The following is a 25394-nucleotide window of genomic DNA, read 5'->3' on the forward strand; positions in this document are numbered from 1 at the left end:
ATTCTCAAAAAGGGAGAAAGGGGGGAAGAGTGGAATTCCTGCTCCTCCTCTGTACAGTACCAGACCACTGCCTGAGTGACTCAGTTCACACAGAGGTGGGCGGTCATCAGCTCCACTTTCAAAATCACTGCAATGAACAGCAGTGAATGCAGTCTTTTACGTCGCCGAGCACCTTTCAGGGATGACGCGCGGACGGTGACCTTTCCGCGAGGATACGGGGAGAGAGAGCGCGCATGCCGAACGCGGCGCGTCACCTGCGCGTCCGATGCGTAAAAGCGCGCGCACTGCGGTTCCGCCGCGCTTCTTCTGAATCTGGAAATTAGGATCAGGAGGTTATTGGGTGAAGCGAATTGCCCTCCTTTGTTCGCGCGGATGAGGGTCTGACGCGTTCCCGGGGGACTTTCAGTCGCGGTTCACACACACACACACACACACACACACACGCTCTCTCTATGCTGCTATGACTCCCTGCATGCGTCTGTATTGTGATCTGGTTGCTCTTCGCAAGCTGCTGCTGCTGCTGTTCTTCATCTCGGTGCTGCTCGTGTGTGTCAGGTCCGATTCGGGTGAGTTTGGCCGTCGATTGTGACCCGTCCACTGTGCGTTTCATTGTTTGCATGTTGTCATGGTGTAGAGATCGCGAGCTCGTGGGAATGAATGGAAATGTCAGTCAGGGGTTTACACACGGGGCAAGTTGTCACGCGGCTCTCAGCTTCTTTTAATAACCTATAATACATTTTAAATACATATAGCTAGTATATGTGGGCCTGGACCACAAAGTCTTGAGTGTGTTAAGCTGAATGAATCATCATTCCATTGATATATGTTTTTTTTATGATCATACAATATTTGCTATTTGAAAATCTGGAATGTGAGTATGCAAAAAAATCGAAATATTTAGAAAATAACCTTTAAAGTTGTCCAAATGAAGATTTTAGCAATGCATATTACTAAACAAAAAATAAGTGTTGTTATATTTACAGTAGGACATTTACAAAATATAGAATACAATCTTTACTTAATATCATAATGATTTTTTAGGATAACATTTTCTTGTGTCATTTTAAACCATACAATGTATTTTTGGCTATTGCTACAAATATACCTCAGAGACTTAAGACTGCTTTTGTGCTCCATTATTTTTGTGTGATATAGTATTCAGTAGAATTCAAACAGGATTTGTACGATCAGTGTCAGTAGCCCACAGGTTCCTATTGTGACAACTTGCCCCATACTGTATAGTGGCACAACAGGAGCTGCTTCATTAGCAGGTTTCCCAACTAAGAGCAGACTGACCTGCTAAAGAAGGAGTCAAACCCCCTCTATAACCAAAAATGTTAAGTTTATTCATAAGTTTGTCTGAACCAAACCAATGGCATTTAATAGGCTGTATGCATACATGTTCTGTTAACATGTTAATATTCTAATTAAGATTAATATTCAGTGGCGTGATTAGTTTTATTCATTATTTGTGATGTTTCTGAGACCGTGTCTTTCCAAACAGAGCGCTGTTCTGTCCTGATAGGGTCTGTGTTGGACACAAAGGAGCGCTGAGGATCTGAACGCTCGCTCATTCATGTGTAAATGTCTCTGTCTCTGTGTTCAGCGGATAACCGATGCTTGTCATCCCTCATCTTCACATGTGAAGACTGTCTGAGACGCGGCCCTGAATGTGCCTGGTGCTCTCAGGAGGTAATGTGTGTGTGTGTGTGTGTGTGTGAGAGAGTGAGCTCAGCTGCTATTGTTGTATCTCGACACACTGCTCAGGGTCTGAGTGTGTGAAGTGCTCTTGATTGGTGATAAAGCACCAGAGCCCTAATCCCCAGAATGCACCGGTGATCGTGGGAACCCATAAAACATCCTTTGTGCCCTATTTACCCCAATACTAGTCTGAAAGCACACATTAGTCACTGATGTGTACATGCAAGTGACAGGGTTGTACCTTTTTAGTGTAGTGGAGATGAATTGCACAATGTAAACATAAGTATTGGACAGAAAATAAAAAAAATTGAAAAGTTGCATTGGCAACAAACTGAAATAAGTTTAAGTACAAAAATGATTCAAATAATAAATAGATTAAAGCTAATTAGAAGTTTAACAAAAAAACATAACAAAATGACTAAAACTTAGAATATAGAAATAAAAGCTAATTCAAAATATTATAATTATTTGTTTTTAATTATAAAAGTACATGACAAAATTATTAAACCTTAAAATATAGAACCATTTCAAAAATATTAATAAATAAAATAATAGTATTTAAAAAATAATAAAATGACACTGGTTTAAGCAGGAAAAGTATTTTAGAAATATTTTAGTGATTATATTAAATATTTTCACTTTATAAATTAAAAGAATTAAAAGTCCTTCCAAAGATTAGTAAATTAAATACTGTAATGCTCGTTCATTAAAGTACGGTTGCGGATTAGTAAAGAACACTAACATTATATCATTATGTATTAAATAAAATAAATGAAATGGAAAAATACGTATATATTTAACATAATTAAGTCAACTTAAAATTAAAACTGAAAAGATCAATTTTAAATTTAAAAGCCAATTATAAATATGAATAAATACTATAATAATAATAATAATAATAATATTTTTTTCACACTATTAATCAAAAGTTACTCCTTCCAAAAAGTAGTAAATGAAATATGTAAATTCTTTTCCATTAAAGTCCGCTCGTGGTTTGGTCAAGCATTAGCAGTTTATACTTTTAACTTTCTCCATCACTGACGTGTTTATTTTCTTGTGACGAACAATTGATTTAAATGTTTTCTTTGTATAAAAAGTCGTGCGAATTCCCAGGATTGTGGTTCAGATCATTAAGTGTCTGCGGTGCTCGGCACCAGTCAAACTAATCCCTGACCGACATCTCTGAGCTAAAGAGCTTTCAATAATGCCAAGCTACACAACAGCCGCCTTGTTTCTTGAAGAAACAGGCATTAGCCGTGACCCTTGACCTGTCTGACGGCTTGTTTACACTGACAGAGGTTTCTGGACGGGGCTCATGTGAGTCAGCGATGCGGATCTGTGTCTGACCTGCGAGTGCGGGGCTGTGAGGAGGCTTTTATCCAGAACCCGAATGTGAAAGTGAAAGTAAACGCCACTGTCGGCAGCTCACAGGTGTCACCGAGAGAGATCGACATCCACCTGCGACCAGGTAACGTCTGACCGTCACAGGTGCACACTAGCAACCTATAGCACCTTAGAGATAATTCATGTCGCATTGTGATGATGTCACTTCCTGTGTCAGGCGGCGAGGCGTCGTTCGTGGTGGAGGTGCAGCAGCTGGAGCGCTATCCTGTGGATCTGTACTATCTAGTGGACGTCTCGGCCTCCATGCAGGTTTATCTGGACCGGCTGAAGACGGCGGGTCTGGCTCTGTCTCATCTGATGAAGGAACACTCCAGCGACTTCAGAGTGGGCTTCGGCTCGTTCGTGGATAAACCGCTGTCTCCTTACATCGACGTCCATCCCTCCAAACTCCTGAACCCCTGCAGGTGAACACACCCGACCCAAAACTGCAGCACAGCAAGCCAAAGAATAAATGACGGCTTAATAGTAATAATTCAGAGAAAACTATTCTCAAAATGAATTAAAATATTTTTTATATTTGTATATTTATATTTTGTAAATGTAATATTATTATTTAACATGAGTAAATAAGTTATTAAATAATAATGCATTGATAAAATTAATATTTTATGTAATTACAATTCTAATAATGAATAATTACAATTATATTTAAATAATTAATTCATTTCACCTGATAATAGTGTGTTTTAAAAATGCAATTAAGTCAAATATTTATTTAAAGATTATCTAATATAATGAGAAAATAAAAAAATAATAACAGTTGAACAATAATAATAATAATATTAATAATAATAGTAGTTATTATTATAATAATAATACTAATAATAATAATAATAATAATAATAATAATAATAATTATTATTATTATTATTATTATTTAACTAATAAATATTAAGTTAGCAAATAATAATAAATTAATAATCTATTGTTTATTTTTAATTAATAAAAATAATAATAATTATTGTTATTAATAATAAAAAAGAATAATTGTACTTAAATTAATAATTAGTAATTAAAAAATTATGATAATAATAATATTAATTATTATTATTATTAATAATATATGATTAAATAAGTTATTAAATTATAAAAGATTGAAAAAGTATTAATTTTATTACATTAATAGTTTACTTTTTTATACATTTTAATATTGAATTATAATAATTATATTTAAATAATAAAAACGGAGTGATTTTAAATGTGCAGTAAAAAAAAATCTTAAAGGAACACTCCACTATTTTTGAAAATAAGCAAATTTTCCAACTCCCCTAGAGTTAAACTACTTGACTATTCTCTAGTTTCATTGTGATGTGATGTTAGCTGGGGACTATTTCAGGCGCTGTGTAATATCACTGCGCCTGCTGCACTCAAAGATCCTTGATTATTACACCGGAATGAGAGTATAGCTCCTAGCCTTATCAGCCTAGAAAATGTGTCATTTTCCGTCGGTCTTAGTACACGATGTAACTACAGAAGAGTCCAGATTTAAATAGGAAAAATATCTAAACTCTTTGGTCATTTTTGAGCGAGATGCTAACGGTCTAATCAGATTCAATGATCTATGCTAAGCTATGCTAAAAGTGCTAGCGCCAGAGCCGGAGATGGGCTGAATGGATTCAGAAACGGTAAAACTCAGCTGTTTAACTCACGGAGAGTGTTCCTTTAACAAATCATCTGAACAGCTACAGTACTTTACAGCTCTATTCTCTTCAGTTTTGACTCGTATGCATCTAGTTTTTCTTTTGGAGAGGGATTTTAGGAGGAACATGCGAGCTGATACTTGAGTTCTTTTGTAAACAGTGTCACTGTGTGCTTCATGTTTCTGAACTGAGATTGGCACAGAATCACACAGCTCAGTTTTCTGGAGGAGAACAAGGTTGTTTTGTCCACATTGTGCAGATTGTATCTCTTGTGAAACCTCTTGTTGCCTTTTTATGAAGGACATCGTTTTTTTTTTTATTATTTATTATTATATCTTTGTTCCCTGGAAGCTCTTGACCTTAAAAATCATTCATTAAAGTGCAAATAGAAAGATCCAACAGTATATTTAATATTTATTTTCTGAATAAACTGCGCAAGATATGCATGCTCATGAGTATTTACTTTATCGCAAATATTTCCCCTAAAACTCTTCAGAAGAATAAATAAATGTACAAATTAAATTCATTTCAGTTTTAGTCATTTTAGTACTATAATAATAATGATGATGATGATGAAGTACTAAATGACTAAAACAACAATTGCATACATTTTTATTATTACATAATTATATTTACATAATAATAATAACATTGAATTATAATTGCATAATTACATAATTATACAAAAACAAATACAATAAATAAATAATAATAATAATAGTGATAATATTCCTCAAGTATTGCTATTTACTTAATTACGTAAATTTAAGTAATTTTAGTACTTTTCAATTTTGTTTTTGTAATTTTTTATTATTTTATATCTTTAGTATTTCTATTTTTATTTATATAATTTTATAATTATGTATATTTATAATTATAATTTTTTAATTATATAATTTTATAATACTAGTATTTCTAGTATTTTATTTATTTTATTTCATATATTTTATTTGTTATTATTGTCATTAATATTTTTATTTTTTTGCATTTTGTATTTTCTCTTTTATATAATCTATTTTATTTTGATTTCAGTTTTACTTCTACTCATTTTAGTTGTTGTAATTATTATTATGAACAAAATTATAATTAGTTGTTTAAAGGGGGATTTTTTTGTGCTTTTTTGTTTACATTTCTCTATTTAGCATTTAGCTTTTTGCTTTATTTTTATTGCAGTTTTAGCTCGAGTGATTTTAGTGCTTCAACATTTTTCCATCGAATGGTCATGTTTTATTTCAATGACCAAGGTTTAGTTCACAGGAGGCAGAACTGACTGAAGCTGTAGATCAGACTGATGTGTTCAGAGACACAGATGAGACTCTGAAGTTGTCTGTGTGTGTCTCAGTGATTACGAGGTGAACTGCAGACCGGCTCACGGCTTCATCCACGTCCTCCCCATCACACACAACATGACGGAGTTCACGAGGGTCATCCAGGAGCAGAGGATCTCTGGGAACATGGACACGCCGGAGGGAGGCTTCGACGCCATGCTGCAGGCCGCTGTCTGCCAGGTAAACACACCTGAGACACACACCGCACACTGGTGAGGTTTGGGTGATTGCAGGGTGTTGCTGTGTAGTTTCTCTGTGTTTTGTAGCATGTTGCAATATGGTGGTTGAGACGAAAAATAATAAACTAAAACAAAACCGTGCTTCTCCATTTATCCAGGATTGTTGAGCTCTAGTTCTGAGATGCTCAAATCAAAGGAGTTCACTATTACATGTGATTATTTAAAATGTTTCATTGTTTATGTATTTATTTATTTATTAGTATTTATCTTTTTAATAATAATGACACTTTTATGTCAGAGGTGATTGCTGGAACATTCCTTACTGAGTAAAAAACGCTAGTATTCATTTTAGTAATATTATAGATTAATTTATTTTTAAATGAGCATTTATTTGTTGCATATACTTATCATTTATTTTTTGTATTATGACTTTATTTGCTTTTAGTTGTGTATTTATTTATTTTTAGTATTTCTAGTAATTTATTACGTTTGTTTATTTGTTTTTTGTTATGTATTTATTTATTATTATGTTTTTATTTTATTTATTTATTTGTGTTTGTTTTGTAATAATATTTTCTTTCTTTTTTTGTCGTTAATGGTGATTGCTGGATCATATTCCAGTTTTATTTATTTTTATATTAGTATTTATTTGTTTATTTTAGTACTATGAATTTATTTACTTTTTGGTATTTATTAATTCATTTTATTATTATTTTTTATTTTAGTATTATAACCTTTTATTTATTTATTTTTTTATATATATATTTTTCTAAGTATTTTCTTGTAATTTTATGACGGATTTATTCATTTTTATTATATATATTTTTTTAATTTATAATATATTTGCTAGTGGTGATTGCAAGGTTGTCTTCATTTAATTAGTTTTTGGTTCATTTATATATATTTAATAGTGCTGTCAAGCGATTAATCACTATTAATCACATACAAAATAAAAGTTTGTTTACATAAAATATGCGTATGTTATGTGTATATTTATTATGTATATATAAATACACACACAAAGTATATATTTTTACATAACATATCTTCTGAAATATTCATGCATGTGTGTGTATTTATTTATACATAATAAATATGCAAAAAAACACATGCATATATTATGTAAAAAAAAAAATATTAATCTATAATAAATGTATTTATTTTTTCTAGTTAATAGTGGTTGATTGGAATTTTTTTTTATTGGCTTAAATCACCCTAAAATATTTCATGCATGATATAATAATAATAATATGGTGATTATGGTAGTATTATGGCTAATATTAATTAATTAATAGCTTTTTAATTGTGTTTTTTATTGCATTTATTTATTTATGCATGCATGTTTTTTCTTCAACCAAGCAAAATTATAAACCAGCAAAGTCAGATCTGAAGAATGATTAAAGTCTACAGCGCAGGGTGCTTTACATGACACATCTCATCTCGTCTCGTCTCAGCTCAGAGCAGCTCTGAAGCAAAACAATGCCTCTTTATGGGATCCGGCCGCTGGGATGTTTCCCGGGAATGATAAGCGGATGCTTTCTGAGCCGTGGGCTTGAAAGATTTTGTGACCTTGACTGAGTTTCAGTCTTCGTATGTGCCTCGGCGAGTCAGAGAGAAACCAAGCGTTGGCTCTCAGGTGATCTAGCGCTTGTCGTCATGCATGACTTACACAGATGCCGCGCTGCTGTAGCTTTAACAGATAGCTCCTGTCGGCATCTCGTCGGGGTTTTCAGTGAAACATTACTCATTACTCCTGGCAGCTGAAAACACCGGACTCGGACGGTTCGTGTTTAATTAGTAACACAGGCTCAGGTCACAAGAGTCCACTCACAGTCTCTCATGAGGGAAATTATCACCTTTTAATTTTTGGATTAATGATTATTGTATATAACCGTTAGTGTTTTAAGTATTAAATAATTCATTCATTTATTTATGTATTATTATCTGTCAAGCAAAGGTCATTTAAGCACCTCATCCCTAAGATATGATTGAAGGAATGATGAATTCAGTCGTTTCTGATCCTGGCAGATAAACCCTGAGCTAGCGCACTTTGTCTTGTATTAGTAACTCGTATAGTTTGTTTATTTGATAGTATTTGTTTACATTCTTTTTATTTGTTTTATTTTTATTTATTTCTACTAATAAATATATATATTTGAGTTTGGGTGTTTCTGACAGAAATCTGTCTGTTTTGCAACAGTGATTTCAGGAACGCTGGCAGTGATTTATGGGAACACACACAGCGACTCGTTCAATCAGTTATTAAAGCGCTGGTTTAACAAATATGTGAATGAAAGATGCTCGAGTTAACTAAAGGCTCTGGATTAAATGCAACGTCTGTGGTTACAAGCAAAAATGCAAATTAATGTGCACATATCAAAAAATTCAAAAAATGCTAAACTCCAAAAAATAAACTACATTACCCATGATGCTGTGCAGAAAATTCCACCAATCAGAGGTCGCGAGGAATGCTATCTCGATAAGTTCTAAAAATTCTTATTAAAAAATATCTATTTTGCTATAAATATAAAATATATTGCTCAAAACCAAATTAACGTTAGTTTTTCTCTCATTTAAATAGAGATATTATATATACTCTATCTTGTTTAGTTAGGTTAGGTATTTTTTTTCCTGCATGTTATATTTTTGTGGGTTTTTTTATGTTTTTTTTTTATTCTTTCTTTGTTTCGTTCCCAGTTTGTTTTTTTTATTTTATTTTTTATGTTCCTTTAAATTTTTTGCTTTTATTAAATTTTTGTATCTATTTATTGTTTTTATTTTTGCATGCTTTATCATCTCTTTCAAGGAAAATTTGTAATTCCGCGCTCTTTTTCTCAAAGCATGATTCAGGGGATGATCAGTCCAAGCATTGCTCATCCTGGCATCTGAACAGCTAAACACACTCTCCTGCAGGTTAGTAACGCTTGCTTCCTCTCTGCAGAAAGACGTGGGATGGCGTCCCGAAGCGAAGCACCTGCTGCTGGTGATGACAGACCAGCCGTCTCATCTGGCTCTGGACAGTAAACTGGCTGGGATCGTGGTTCCTCACGACGGCCGCTGCCATCTCGAGGATAACATCTACTCCCAAACCACCACCATGGTACCATTAACCAGAAGTTAATTCAGCAGCTGCATTGTTATTATTGTAATATACCACAGTATGCACATGATGTTTGTACAGACGTGGTGTTGTTGTTGTTTAGGAGCACCCAACAATCGCTCAGCTGGCCGAGAAGCTTCTGGAGAACAGCGTTTACTCCATCTTTGCAGTGGACCAGGTGCAATACCGGTGGTATGAGGTAATGTCTCTCCCGCACCATGAGTTTGAGTGTTTCTGACAGAAATCTGTCTGTTTTGCAACAGTGATTTCAAGAACGCTGGCAGTGATTTATGGGAACACACACAGCGACTCGTTCAATCAGTTATTAAAGCGCTGGTTTAACAAATATGTGCATGAAAGATGCTCGAGTTAACTAAAGGCTCTGGATTAAATGCAACGTCTGTGGTTACAAGTAAAAATGCAAATAATTGTGCACATATCAAAAAATTCAAAAAATGCTAAACTCCACCCAAAAGAATTACCAGAGGTTCATGAATAAATGGTTCCACCTCGAAATTATTATGAATGATGATTTGACAGCTCAGATTGACTTGATTTTACTCATATATTCATGTTTAAAAACAAAAAAAATAAAATACAATAGCTTCACATTTCTGCTGTTAAAGCCATGCGCATTTGCTTATTTTATTTCGACTTATTTTTAGTATTATTCTGTTTAGCGCCTGAATTTATGTAAAAAAAAACCACTAAAAAAAACTACATTACCCATGATGCTGTGCAGAAAATTCCACCAATCAGAGGTCGGTGAGGAATGCCGCAAATTATGTAACTGTCTCGATAAATTCAAAAAATTCTTATAAAAAATATCTATTTTGCTATAAATATAAAATATATTGCTCAAAACCAAATGAACCTTTGTTTTTCTCTCATTTAAATAGAGATATTTTATACAATAAAAGTTCATGGTGACCAGTAGCTGACAAACAAAAAAATTAATTAATTAAATACTTTTAATCAGCAAGGATGCATTAACTTGATCAAAAGTGACAGTAAAGACATTTATAATGTTACAGAAGATTTCTATTTCAAATAAATGCTGCTCTTTTAAACTTTCTATTCATCTCTGAATCCTGAAAAATTAAATGTATCACAGTTTCCACAAAAATATTCAACAGCACAACTGTTTTCAGAAATGTTTCTTCGTCGGCAAATCAGTATATTAGAATGATAGTTGTCGAGACCAAAAAAGTAATATAGAAATATTACATACACTATTATTACATACTATTTTATTTTATTTTATTTTATACAATGTAAGTTCATGTTGACCAGTGGCTGTATCCTAAAAGTAGTGTTTTATTTCATTTCATTTCATTTCATTTCATTTCATTTTATTTTATTTTATTTTATTTTATACAATGTAAGTTCATGGTGACCAGTGGCTGTATCCTAATAGTAGTATTTTATTTTATTTTATTTTATTTTATTTTATTTTATTTTATTTTATTTTATTTTATTTTATACAATGTAAGTTCATGGTGACCAGTGGCTGTATCCTAAAAGTAGTATTTAATTTATTTGTTTATTTGTTTATTTATTTATTTATTTATTTTTATTTTTTTATATATATACAATGTAAGTTCATGGTGACCAGTGGCTGTAACATAAAAGTAGTATTTTATTTATTTATTATTATTTGTTTTGTTTTTATTTTATTTTTTATTTTATTTTTTCATTTCCAATGATACTGTACAAGACAATTCCACCAATCAGAGCTCGGCAAGGAACGCTGCTAACGATGTAACTGAGTCCGTCTCAATACAAACTCAAAATGCTAAAAAGTTTTTACTTACAACTTTAAATGTAGTTTTATCTTTCAAAATCATGTCTAATTCAGTTATGTCCTTTACAATGCTTAATGGGATTGTAGTTCTTTCCCTCATTAAAGCCGTCTTGTCCTTTTATCCTATTTTCACATGCTTTTTTGCTTCATGACGCTCAAAGTTCATAATGCTGTGATTCCCCTCAGAGCGTGTTGGTTCAGTTCATAACTCATAACGCTTTAACAAAGTTTTTTTTTTTTTATCCATCTGGTGAAAAATTAATAGAAACAGAACCAACGGCGCTGAGTAAGTGGGTGGCACAGATGCACTCAATTACTGTAAGCACATTTGTTTTGAGCAGCAGAGGCATGACTCAGTATTCGTTTTCTGTCGAGCTGTATTTTAAACATGCTTCATCTTTCCTCTGAACAGGATCTGCTGGACCTGATTCCTGGAAGTTACGTGGGCCCACTCGTTTCCAAAGCATCAAATCTAAAAGACTTAGTAGTGCAAGCCTACAAGGTAAACAGCTTGACTTTCTCTTTTGCTCTGCTCTCTCTCTCTATCTCTGTCCACTCAAGGACAATTTGATTAGAAGTGCAAGAGGTCCCAAACATTTCAGAGCACTCGCTTTCGGTTTAACGGGAAAAGCATCGGCTGTAATGCCAGAATCTGTTCCAACGTGTGTTTAACAAGAGCAAGCACAACAATGCATTCTCCTTCCCCAAATCCTGTGATCCCAGCGAACAGAAGCCTGCATTATAAAGGGCCTGTTCCGGAGACAAAGGGCTCTTTCTGAGCTGTTCTCCGCTCTTCTCTTGCAGAGGCTGCTGTCGGATGTGGAGGTGCAGATCGGGCTGGAGGACGGCCAGGCTCAGCGCTTCCAGGTGAACGTCTCGGCTCTCTGTCCCGACGGATCCACTGTCTCTGGAAACACAAAGTGCTCCGGCGTTCGGCCCACACAAACAGTACGTCTAATTCAGCACGGTGCACAGAGATTAAATGTGCTCCAATTATAAGACTTAGCTCGGCCAAAAATAATGTTTGCTCACCTGCATGTTGCTCAAAACCGTATGATTTAAATTTTCTCTCATTTTAAAAGGAATTGTTTTCATGCAGTGAAAGTTCATGGTAGGTGTCAAGACCAAAAAAGTGACGGAAATATTTTATTTATTATTTTATTATTATACAATGTAGGTTCATGGTGACCAGTGGCTGTAACATAAAATAGTGAATATTTAATTTAATTTAATTTAATTTAATTTAATTTAATTTAATTTAATTTAATTTAATTTAATTTAATTTAATTTAATTTATAAAACTCCATGGTGAAGAACAGCTATCAAAGCTAAAAAAAAAAAAAAAAGTACATGCACTTCTATATTTATTTTATTTCATGTCATTTTCTTTTATTACACAAATACTTTTATTCAGCAAGGGTGCATTAAATCGATCAAAAATGAAAGTAAAGACATTTATAATGTTACAAAAATATTTCTATTTAAAATATATGCTGTTATATTGGTCTTTCTATTCATCTGTGAATCTGACAAATAAAATGTATCACAGTTTTCCAAAAAAATAGTGACCTGCACAACTTTTTTCAACACAGATAATAATCAGAAATGTTTCTTTAGCAGCAAATCAGTATATCAGAATGATTTCTGAAGATCATGTGTCACTGAAGACTGGAGGAATGATGCTGAAAATACAGCTGTGCATCAAAGAAATAAATTACATTTTGCTATATGTTCATATAAAAAACTGCTATTTTAAACATAATAATATTTCCTATTTTTATGTACTTTTTTGGAGCTTGACAGCCTATTTACATTTGTTGCATGGAGAAAAACCGCCTTCTTTATGCATCTCCATTTGTGTTTCAAAGGAAAACATCATGTTGGTTTTAGTGGATGATGATATAATTGATATAATTAATAGTATTTTTGTTTGAACTGTCATTTTAAGGTTATACATGCCTTGGAGTTTAGTTTAAAGTAAAGGTTTACAGTATCTTCGGTTTATTTTGTCCCATGAGAAAATAGTTCAAGCTAAGTAATTACTCTGTGCTGCACTGTTTATAATGCCACACATTTATAAACTGTTTTATATGATCATGTGACCTGTGTTGAAATCTCCAGCACATTAGGAACATAGCAGAGAGGCCACAAACCCAAATGTAATGCTGTTGCACCACAGTTAGATTTTGACATTTTCTGAAGAAAACACTCTTAACATCTCGGTGGTGGGTTTTGCACGGAAAAACACAATTCACATTTTCTTCAAGAAATATTGAAAAATCTTGGTTTACATACAGTACCATTTAAAAGTTAGAAATTAACACTTTTAATAAGCAAGCATTCGTTCAAAACATTTTTTTTAAATCCTCCTTTTGTGTTTACAGAAGAAAATAATACAGATATGTGTTATTGTTAAATTAAATTTATGCTAAAACTATTAAAATGAATTTTGTCAAACGAAATAAAGGTGAAATAAAATACAAATCATGAAATAAAATCACGAATCATTTGAGTCAGTTTGGGGATCCCAAATTATTTGAATCAGTTTGGGAGTTCGGAGCGGGATCGCGAATCATTTGAGTCACTTTGGGAGTTCGGAGCGGGATCGCGAATCATTTGAGTCACTTTGGGGATCGCGAATCATTTGAATGAGTTCGGGAGTTCGGAGTGGCTTCGCGGATCATTTGAATCAGTTCGAGAGTTCAAAGTGGGTTCGCGAATCATTTGAGTCAGTTCAGGAGTTCGTAGTGGGTTCGCGAATCATTTGAGTCAGTTTGGGGATCGCAAATCATTTGATTCAGTTCGGGAGTTCGTAGCGTGTTCGCGAATCATTTGATTCAGTTCGGGAGTTCTTAGCGGGTTCGCGAATCATTTGAGTCAGTTTGGGGATTGCAAATCATTTGATTCAGTTCGGGAGTTCGGAGTGACTTCCTGGATCATTTGAATCAGTTCGAGAGTTTGGAGCGGGTTCGCGAATCATGTGAGTTAGTTCGGGAGTTCGTGGCGGGATCACGAATCATTTGAATCAGTTTGGGAGTTCGTAGCGGGTTCGCGAATCATTTGAGTCAGCTAGTCAGGGCTTGGGCGCCGAGTTGCATTCTGGGACGTGGCGGCCATGTTGCTAGCCTCGCGAATGTAAACATACAGCAAGTTGAAGGAGAAGAGAAGAGTTGGGAGAAAGAAAAAAAAAATAAAATCGCGAAAAGGTTGTGGGATTTATAGGGATACGCTAAATAGGGACCGGTATATGGACAAAATCGGCTCTATTAACGGTCTGGATCCATATGAAATTCCCAACAAATAGTGGAGTACCAACGAAGACTTGCTGCCACACTTTTGCAATACAGATATCTTCGGCTACATTGTTTGTTTTGTGAGCGCCTACACTTCAGAATAGTTCCGAAGCTACAATTCATTGAACCCTCATGTACAGTTCACAAATGGATGGGTTCAGGAACTGCAAATCATAGAACCGGAACAGCGGCAAACATTATACAGTAATCCGGTAAGCTGCGCTCTACCTAGCTGCTAGTTTAATAACTGTTGGTGCTAACAACCATTCACAGATTTACTTTTAACTGTGTTTCAAAAGTGTAGTTAGTAGCTGTCAACCCTCCCATTTTTTCCGGGGTTCTCACGTATTTTAGCTCTTTCCCGCTGTCTTCCCGTTTTAGTATTTTCCTGTAAAATATCCCGTTAGCCCTTCAGTCGCACCTGTTAGTCTCCGTGCACTTGGTTCAGAATCTGTAACTAAAGTCACATTAGACCTAGCTTCACAAATCGCTTAACGTTAGTTAATGCAGCAGTTTTATAGTACGACTTTTTGATGTCAGCAGAGGGATAGCAACAAAAAGAAAAGTATTTTGGATGAGTAACCTGAGAAATTTCCCTTAATTTCCATGTTGACTTAAGATATATAAATTAATACTCATATGTTATGGTCTCAGTGGTCACGCCTCCAAGCAGGAAAGCGGTGTAAAGTGAATCCATTCTCATTTTGTGCTATTACACCCCACGATGTACATACAATCCCTACATTGCATTCATATTTATATTCTGTATATACTCTGCTCAATACTGTATATAGCAACTCCACTGTACATTCTGTATATTTACTAACTCTGCACTTTTATGTATATAAAACACTATATTCTTGCACTTCTGGTTAGATGCTAACTGCATTTCATTAGCTCTGTACTTCTACTCTGCATAATGACAATAAAGTTGAATCTAATCTAATCTAATAAGCCATGGTTGCAATCTGCCATAAAACTAAGAAGAAGAACTAACGTCATTGACAGGCGACTGCTCTGCCCCGTGTCGCTGTTTAAAATGGGAATTTTCTCATGATTTAAAATTAGTTTAAAACATTAGAGATATGGTTAGTAATCAGCTGGACAAAATATATAGTGGTTTTTGAATATTTTACTGCAAGTATCTTACGAATTGCCCCTTTATTTGTAAGAGTGTAGGTCAGAATGAGATCTGAACTGTGGTCGGTGGGGTCTGCTCTGTGTTTGTCCCGTCTCAAGGTTTCCTTCAAGGTGACTGTAGGAATGATGGGGTGTCCGGAGGACGGCGACGATCGAGATGTTGTGATGTCCGTCAGGCCCGTGGGCTTTAACGAGTCGGTGAGCGTCCGGATCCGTCAGAGCTGTGTCTGCGGCTGTGCTCAGACGGGCCTCTGTCGGGATGACCCCTCGTCCTCGGACTGTCCCGCGGACACCAGCTCCTGTAGAGCGCACCGGGGCGCAGCCGTCTGCAGCGGACGAGGGCTCTGTAAGTGCGGGACGTGTGTGTGTGACTCCAGCAGACTGGGACACATCTACGGGAAGTTCTGTGAGATGGACGACTTCTCCTGTCCGTATGTGAAAGGCCGGGTGTGTGGAGGTGAGCGGTTTAAAGCGTTAGTTCACCCAAACATGAATATTCGGTCATTACATTGCAAACTTGTAAGAGCTCTGTTCATCTTCAGAACACAAATTAAGATGTTTTGATGAAATACGAGAGCTTTCTGACTCTACGTATCCGCGTGCATACATTGCATACGTATATACGTCATTTAAATAGTTTCCGTTTCAGGACACGGCCGGTGTGTTTCGGGTGAATGTGTGTGTCTCTCTGACTGGACGGGTGAGTCCTGCGACTGTCCCGTCTCCACCGAGAGCTGCGTGTCGGACGACGGCTTGATTTGCAGCGGCTGGGGAAAGTGTGTGTGCGGCAAGTGTGTGTGTGACGACGCTCGGCGATCTGGAGCCTTCTGTGAGAAATGCCCCATCTGCTACAGCTCCTGTCAATCACACTGGTAACCGCTCGCACTGATTGGCTAATACAGCTGTCAATCACACAGTTAAACACGCACTGAAGCTGCATACCTTTCTAAAGGGGCTTCACACTAGACTTTGCCCTCCATTCACTTTCATTCATGCGCATGTGAACGCAGGAATGCAAGAGAAAAGGTTTTGTCTTCAGCTGCACACCAGAGTTAAACTGCCAATTTATAAAGAAAAACACGTTTGACCAATAGAGGATGTAACCGTCCTGAAAAATGGAGTAGATCAGAGATATTTATTGATTAAACTATTTTAAAGCTTTATTAAATGAATGGTTACACTTTATTTTAAATTGTCCTTGTTACAGAGTAATTATACATATAGGTAATAATTAACTACATTTGTTGGGTTACTTGCGATGCACATTTTATTGTTATTACACTGTATTCGATTAATAATTAAGAAATAAATAATTATAATTAATTATATCAATCATAATTAAAAAAAAAGTTTTATTTTATTTTAAATTAATTTAATAATATTTTTTATATTTATTAAAAACAGACAGGGAATATGACATCATATCCTGTTGCCCATATTTTTTGTATAAAATAATTTTTCATGCTGAATTTTGTTGGACTGGCACTTTAGGTTTTGTTCTTAATGGAAAACAAGTGTACTGTATACTGCACAGTACATGCTGTATGCTATTATTGATTTTGCATTTGGTGTTCTTGAAGAATACTAGTGTACTACAGAATGCCCAGCATTTAATGTATATAACTTTTAAGAGTTGCAAGTAAAATAGTATGCAGTATTCAATAATGAAGTACACAACCTTATCACATTGCATGTGTAATTTCAATTCTTAAATATTTTTGCATACTTAAAGTTTAGCATGATCACCCATTTATACAATCTTCTGAATTCAAATCCAAGTATTCTTTATAATACATGTTAAATGTCTCCACTGTTTGTGCTGAAATGAAATAATGAGCCACTGATAACGTTCCCAGCTCGTTCCTCCGACTGGAAATTGAAGGTCAGATCGATCACATTGCATTGTGGGATGCTGTATTCAATGCAGTGTGCTCTGGCTTGGTGCCAAACATTGGCAAATGTCATAGAAATAGAATGAGCCGCTCTGAACATTGCCTAAATTCACAACATAATCTAAAGTGTCGGTCACGTGAAAGTTGTTAGGGATGCATGATCACTCACTTAGCACATGCATCATATGGATTAAGACTACATCATGAATAAAAACATTTAAATTATAATGCACTATATTATAATAATATATTCTAATAAAATTATAATACACTATAAACAATATATATATATATATATATATATATATATATATATATATATATATATATATGCATAAACAAATAATTATGTACAGTATGTATGTCTGTATAGTTCTTGTTCATTTTTAATTAATGCATCTTATTACATCTGGTTAGACTAAATTAAAATAAGAAATTTTGCTTCGGCAACTAGCTGAAAAAAACATGCATTTATTTATTTATTTCATTTTAGTTATTGTTTATTTTAATTCAAGTAAGAAAAAAAATGTTTTATTGGTTTACCTTTTTAGTTTTAGCAAATTACCCTGATTTATATAATTAATTATAATCCTTAATTTATTATTTATTAATTTAAGGTTATTTAAAAAATGCAAACAATATGTTAGAAAACTTGAAATATGAAATAATAATTTTATAAATGTATATGATCTACTCCACTTTTCTGCAACAACTTGCAGCTTGGCTAAGAGTTCAATCCGTGTTATCTGCATCCTAAAAGTGTTCTGTCCTAATAATGTTAATCCTCAGGAGCTGTGTGAGGTGTCACCTGTCTAAGGGCCTGGGGTCCGACGCTGTGCAGCTCTGTAATCACAGCTGTGCTCCGGCGGTGCAGTATGTGGACGACGTCTCAGGTACTACAGCACAAACACAGAGAGAAACACAGGAGGCTGCGGCGCGTCTGAATGAACTGTGCTGTTGTTCAGATCTGCTGCGGGGGAAACACTGCCTGTATCCCAGCAGTGAGAAGTGTCAGCACCGATTCCTGGTGGACTTGGCTTCGGATCGGCCTCAGCTGCACATCAGTCCACATCCTGGTGAGGAAACCAGTCCTTCTCTGCATCCGCTCCTCCTCCGCTTTTCCCTTCTCTTGTTCCACAGCACTGAGAATCTAGAAATCATGTTTCACTCGCAGGGAATGAAGTTTATTTTAAGACTGTTCGTGACATTATTTTCAGCACATTTTCCCAGCAAATTCTCATTGCTGTAATGTGTCGAGTCCTGGTGTTTAAGTTAGGAGTTGATTTTTCTCATTTGATCCTTATTCCCGTAATACAATTTGTTTTTTTTTTGTTTTTTTGGTATTTACATTTTATTTAAATTAAATCAAATGCAATTCAACAATGACTGCTGTTCCATGACGTATACATACTTTATAGTTTTATGCTAATATATAAATATTTTACAGTCAGTCAACATTACATAATGTTAAAGTGAATTTTTGCATTACAGTAGTGAATTTTTTTTTTTTTTTTGCCTAATTGTAGTTAATTGATTATTTCATTGTTTTTAAGATTTATTTTTATTTTATTTTATTTACATTTATTTTATTTTCATTTATATTTTATTTATTTTATTTTGTAGTAAATCAAAGTGAATCGCAGGCTATTTTGTAAATTAATGTAAATTATGAAAAATTGTTGTTTATTTGGGATTTTATATTGTATTTCTTTATATTTTTATGTTTTATTTATTTATTTTGTATTTTCATTTATTTATATTTAATTTATTAATGTATTGATTTATTTTATTTTATGATGAATACAAGCTATTTATTTATTTTTCATTATTTATGGTTTGTTTATTTAATTAGTATATTATCATTTATTAGTTATTAAATTATTAGTTATTAGTTTTTTTGTGAATTTTCAAAAGTCAAAATTTATTTTTATTTATTATTTTATATAACTATTTATTAATTTACCTTTATTTATTTAATCATTAATTTATTTAATTTGTGGTGATTTGTAATCTGTTTTCCTTTGTTTATTTATTTATTTTCGTTTTTAAATTTGTATTAATTTTGTATTTTATCTATTAATTTTTATTTACATTTTTGTAGTGGCAACATTCAGGAGATTCACTCCTCTTCATGCTGATTTCTTGCCAAAAGGATTCTTCATTGATGTCTAGAAAGAACTTCTGATATATTAAGCAGATGCATTTTTAATGCATTTAAAAAAATGTATTTCGTTCAAAATCTTCACTGTGCTGGTTCAGTCGTGTCAGGCAGATACAGAGGTTCAGGGAAAGGGTTTGTTTAAGACAAAAGCATCCAATAATTCATTCTTAAGCTAAACAGCGGCCAGATGTTTCTGTTGTGTGCTGTTACGACATCAGCAGCAGCTGAACTACACACATCCAGTCCTCCTGTTCTCAGTGGCTCCCATCCACTCACACACTGACATTTAGCAGGTTTCCATGGTGATCTGGAAGCAGCACACACACACACACACACACACACACACACAAAGGCTCGTGCTGTTTCAGTGCAGCACTGAGGGGGCGTGGGGTGTGTCCCAAACGCCATTCAGAAGAGTGGCTTTAAGAGAGAGAATGTGCAGGAGAGCAAAACAACACTATTGAGATCTCCACAGTGTCTCTGTTGCTCTGATGTGACAGTAATGTGATTAAACGGAGAGTCTCTGCTTTATTAAGCCTCGTTCACACCACAGATGATCATTACAACTTCAGGTGCTGCTCGTGTGGCGCTCAAAAATAACCCATATTTACTTAAATAAAATTAATGTACTATATTTTTGCTTAGTATTTGTTAGCCACTTTTTGAGCATAGTAAATTACATTTCTGACTCAAATCCTGAATGCACTGATTTAAGTTTGGTCTCTTTTGAAAGAAGGCACTTGGCTACTATTTTCAAGGTTTATATGAAATATATATTCTCCAAATCATGTTTTACTCTGAAACGGCATGAAAGTCAAACCCAAGAATCAAAACAAATTTGAGGTTGATACGACAAACAAATCAGCTTTTGGTAAGGTTTTGTTTTGGGCGCAGTACCAAATGCTTCCACTAGATTCAATTGGCTTCCTATTCATTTCCGATTCGCTCATTTTTGTCACTAAAACTACAAGTATGACTGTTTTTTCCAGGACCATTTAACCTTTCAGAAGCGTCCATGTATACATGTCCAATAACAAAAACAATAACAACACAGAGGAACGATATCGTTGGAATCTTTTCGGCAGAAAGAGAATTAAAAACACTGAGAGCCGATAAGAATCCATCCTGCTTTAATGAGCATTAATAGTATGGATTGTTTTGATGTGACAATTATATTTTTGTTAATATTTTGAATTAGATCATATTTTTACATTTCTCTTTTCATTTTAATTTTTATTAATGTTTTAGGCATTTTTTCTGTATAGATTTAAATATTTGTTTTGTCTTTTTTATAATTTTCAAAAAAAAAATTGAATATTTCTAGTTATCTGTAATTTAACTTTTTCGATTTTACTTTTATTATATTTAATGATTTATTACTGTAAGTGAAACCTTTCTAATCTAACATTTCTATTCTATTCTATTTAGCTTTAATTGTTTTCTTCATTTTAGTACTTCAGTATTGCCAGCTAAATATTTCTAATTTTTTAATTCTTTTCCATTCTATTCTATTTCCTTTTAGTTTAGTTTTATACATTTTTGTACTTAAGTATTGTCAGCAAAATATATAATTGTTAGTGAAGTTATATACGTTCAAGATCTAACATTGCAATTCTATTCCATTCTATTCTAGTCTAGTCTATTCGACTTTATAAATTGCTATTCTATTCTATTTCGTTTTAATTTAGTTTTATACATTTTTATACTTTGGTATTGCCAGCAATATTTATAATTTTTTTGTGAAGTTGTATAAGTTTAATTTGATCTTACATTGCTATTATATTCTATTCTGCTTTAATTTAGTTTTATTAATTTTAGTACTTTAGTACTCCCAGCAAAATATGTATCATTTTCAGTGAAGTTGTATAAGTTGAAGTTTATCTAACATTCTATTCTATTCTGTTCTATTCTATTCTATTCAGCTTTCATTTAGTTTTATTAATTTTAGTAGTATAGTATTGCCAGTAAAATATTTATAATTTTCATTTAAGTTTTATAAGTTAAAGTTTATCTAACATTTCTATTCTATTCTATTCTATTATGTCCTATCCTATTCTTTTCTATTCAACTTTAATATAGTTTTGTTATTTTTATTGATTTAGTATTGCCAGCAAAATATTAATAATTTTCAGTGAAGTTTTATATTCAAGTTTATTTAACATTTCTATTCTATTCAGCATTAATTTAGTTTTATTAATTTTAGCAGTTTACTATTGCCAGCAAAATATCAATAATTTTCAGTGAAGTTGTATAAGTTGAAGTTTATCTAACATTCTATTCTATTCTGTTCTATTCTATTCTATTCTATTCAGCTTTCATTTAGTTTTATTAATTTTAGTACTTTAGTATTGTCCTTTATACTTTTCATTCAAGTTTTATGTTCAAGTTTGTCTAACATTTCCATTTCTGTTATATTCTATAATATTTCTATGCGGCAACTCAAGCATTTCTCATCCAATCTGCTCCACATTTATTTCTCTTCCTCTGCTCGTTCTTACTGTTTGTCTGCTGTTGACTAAACACTAACATTTTACGAGAACTGATGGTTTGTTTGAAGGGCGACTTCTGAGCAGGATGTCCTCCTGTGGGATCAGAGATGAGCACAGTGCAGTCATGTGTGGACTTTGGCTGTTGTTGGTGTTGTTTATGATCTGGTCTCTGTTGTGTAACAGTGTGTGTTTGGAGTCGGCGGTACTTAAAGACGTTCCTCAGCACCTTCCTTCTGACCGTCACGCTAGGGATCGGTATGCTGGCCGTCGTCCGACAGCTGCTGAGAGCTGGAAACTGTTCGTGGCAGTCCAACCCTGATCCACAGTTTGACCACAGCCGCAAGGTAATGTGAGTTCATGTGTGTGTGTGTTCAGTAAGAGACAACCACAGCAGAGCTCAATTTTAAAGAACTGTTCACCCGCCCAAAAAAACGAATAATATTTATATATTGACCTAATCAATGTTATTTTAGTCTATGTATAAAATATATATATATTTTCCAGTTTTATTCAAAGTAATTTTAGTATTTTTATTTATTTTATTCTATTTTATTATTTATTTATTTGTATTATATTTTATTTTATTATATTTATTTCTTATTTTCAATAAGTGTATTTTTTATTTCTGTTTTATTCTATTAAGCTTATATTTCAGTTTTTGTTTTACTAAAACTGTTTAAATTCATTTAGTACTGCACACAAAGCATCTCTAATTTCTAATTACATTTTATTAGTTTGTCTTTTTTCTGTTATATTTATTTCACTTTAATTTACATATTTAAATTTTACTTCTATACATTTTTTATATTTTGTACTGCCAGCTGAACATACATACATATATACATTATTTCACAAAAAAAACCTTTGAATACTTTGTGTTAGTTTTAGTGTCTGTGGAGCACAAAAGCCTGCTCACCAAGGCTGCATTTATTTCTTTTAAACACAGTAAAAATCTGTAAAATTGTGAAATATTATTACAATTTGAAATAACTGTTTTCTATGTGAATATATTTTAAAATGTAATTTATTCTGTGATTTAAAACGCCATTTTCAGCATCATTCCTCCAGTCTCCAGCGTCACATGATCTTCAGAAATCATTCTGATATGATGATTTACTGCACAAGATACATTTCTGATTATTATTATTAGTATTGAAAACAGTTGTGATACTTCATATTTTTGTGTGATCGATTTAATTTTTCAGGATTCTCTGATGAATATTTCAAAAGAATAGCATTTATTTGTAATAAATCTGTTGTTGCATTATAAATGTCCTTATTGACACTTTTGATCAATTTAATGCTTGCTTCCATAATAAAAGATGCATTTCTCTTCCTGTCTGAATGCAGAACTCATACGTCCCCACGACCAACGAGAAGACGATCACGTACAGGCGGGACAGTCTGCCGAATCTCCCCGTGGAGATGCACGCACACATGCCCAAGAAGCCCCTGAGCGACGCCTGGCAGTGATGACCAGGGTCAAAGGTCGTCTAGAACCAAAGCACTACCTGAATGAAAACACAATCTTTCTCTTTAAGCACTTACTTCACGAGAGCAATATCCAGCGTGGGTTTTCTGACGGTGTTTTTCATTCAGTTTCTCATTTGTGATGTTGAATGGCATTAAATCTCTTGTCCTGAAGCCACACAGAAAAAGAGATGGTACGGTAAACCCTTAATGACGCGTTCACCTCAATAGGCCAGTTTTCTGCTGAGTTACTGTTTGCTTGTGTCTGTGAGCGGATGTGTAGGTGTGTTTGTGATATTTGTACTTGTTTTATTTTATTCGTATATATGGTACAGACTCTGGTTGTGTTCAGAATAGCGTACTTACATACTGCGCATACTATTTCTGCAGGACGCATTCAGGAAATACACAGACCAATGCAACAGGCTTGACACTTCCAGTGTAATGATGCTTTGATTGGACTTAATAACTATATTATCAATTAATCAAGTAATCAATTAAATTAAATATTTTTTAGATTTATATGATTTTCATTTCAGTTTACAATTTAGTAATTTTACGTGCTTTTATTATGTTTGAATATGAATAGATGAAAGCTAAATATAAATATTACATATAAATGTGATGTTTTACATTTATTTTTACATTTTTTTTTTTTTTTTTTTTTTAGTAGGCTACTTTAAATTCTGTAATGATAATTTGAGCAGATTATTATTATATTACTTTTTTAATAGCAGTGTTCACAGTATGCACCTTATTTTGCGACACGGAAATAAGTCCAGTAAAAGTAAAACTATTTTACTATTTTAGACTACAAAATAGTGTTTATGATTATGGTAATATGTTAAAATAATATGATAAGCAATAATACAGCTAAAATAACTGGACGCGACTGATACCGGAAGTCTCGCGAATTCAAATTAAAAATGGCGCGCCGAGCTGATCCTGTATAGTATGCAGTATGCAGTACTCACTTCTGAACTTAAGTGTTGAGGAAACCCTGTAGTGCTGACTGGGATTAGTACCCCACCTAGTGTTCAACACACGCTTAACCACTTCTAACAACTTTAGCAGGGTTTTTTTTTCTGATTAATTTTATTTATTTATTCTGTAGTGAACATATGGCATTGGGGTTTTATTGAATGTGTTCATATTTAAGCAGATTTCTCAGAACTGTAGCCTAAGTTATTTTCCAGCACTTTTCCCAGCTCAACTTGTTTCCTTATACAACTGGAGTTTTGAGGAAGTTTCTTCCTACACTAGTTTACTGTATGTGCAGATCTGTGCTTAGCTGCTGGTCGGTATTTAAATCTGTTGTCGTGTACTACTGAGGGGCCCTTGTGTCCCGGACAGCGGCCCTGTAAGGCAGTGATGGTACGAACCCTTGAGGTATCCATAGCATTCCTGTGGCTCTAATAAATCATGTTTTAACACACTGTTTACATTGGGAGAACATATTTATTTTTAGTATTTGTTTTACTCTCTCTTTTGTTAGAATTTTTGTTTTTGAACAGATCTGGGGTGCATTTCTCAAAAGCATAGCAACTTTGTTAGTTGCAATACAATTTCCCATTGCCAACCAACTAAGTTGTTAACAGGTTAGCAACTATGCTTTTGGGAAACGCACCCCTGGTTGCCTACAGAGCAATATTGTTAGCATGTGTACCCGCACATTTCTGACTGATATGTGAATGTACCTGTGTAAAGCAAACGTCACACCAGCCATTCTGGTTATGCTTTGTAGCCTGTGTAATGAAATAAATAAATGAATAAATAGAAATCATAACACTGTT

At 33.7% G+C, this 25394-nt stretch overlaps 1 protein-coding gene across 1 annotated transcript; it reads left to right on the forward strand.

Annotated features, from left to right (window-relative positions):
- Window positions 1-25394, forward strand: itgb8 (integrin, beta 8). The gene is made up of 15 exons (XM_052585375.1): window positions 1-566; window positions 1607-1692; window positions 2998-3169; window positions 3263-3509; window positions 6088-6253; window positions 9194-9352; window positions 9456-9551; window positions 11569-11658; window positions 11961-12104; window positions 15689-16046; window positions 16239-16461; window positions 18271-18374; window positions 18447-18557; window positions 22315-22475; window positions 23482-25394. Exons 1-15 carry the CDS (start codon window positions 461-463, stop codon window positions 23602-23604), a joined length of 2346 nt encoding a protein of 781 aa, XP_052441335.1. The 5' UTR covers window positions 1-460; the 3' UTR covers window positions 23605-25394.

This window comes from Carassius gibelio, chromosome B19, assembly GCF_023724105.1.
Source record: "Carassius gibelio isolate Cgi1373 ecotype wild population from Czech Republic chromosome B19, carGib1.2-hapl.c, whole genome shotgun sequence".
Taxonomy (NCBI): domain Eukaryota; kingdom Metazoa; phylum Chordata; class Actinopteri; order Cypriniformes; family Cyprinidae; genus Carassius; species Carassius gibelio.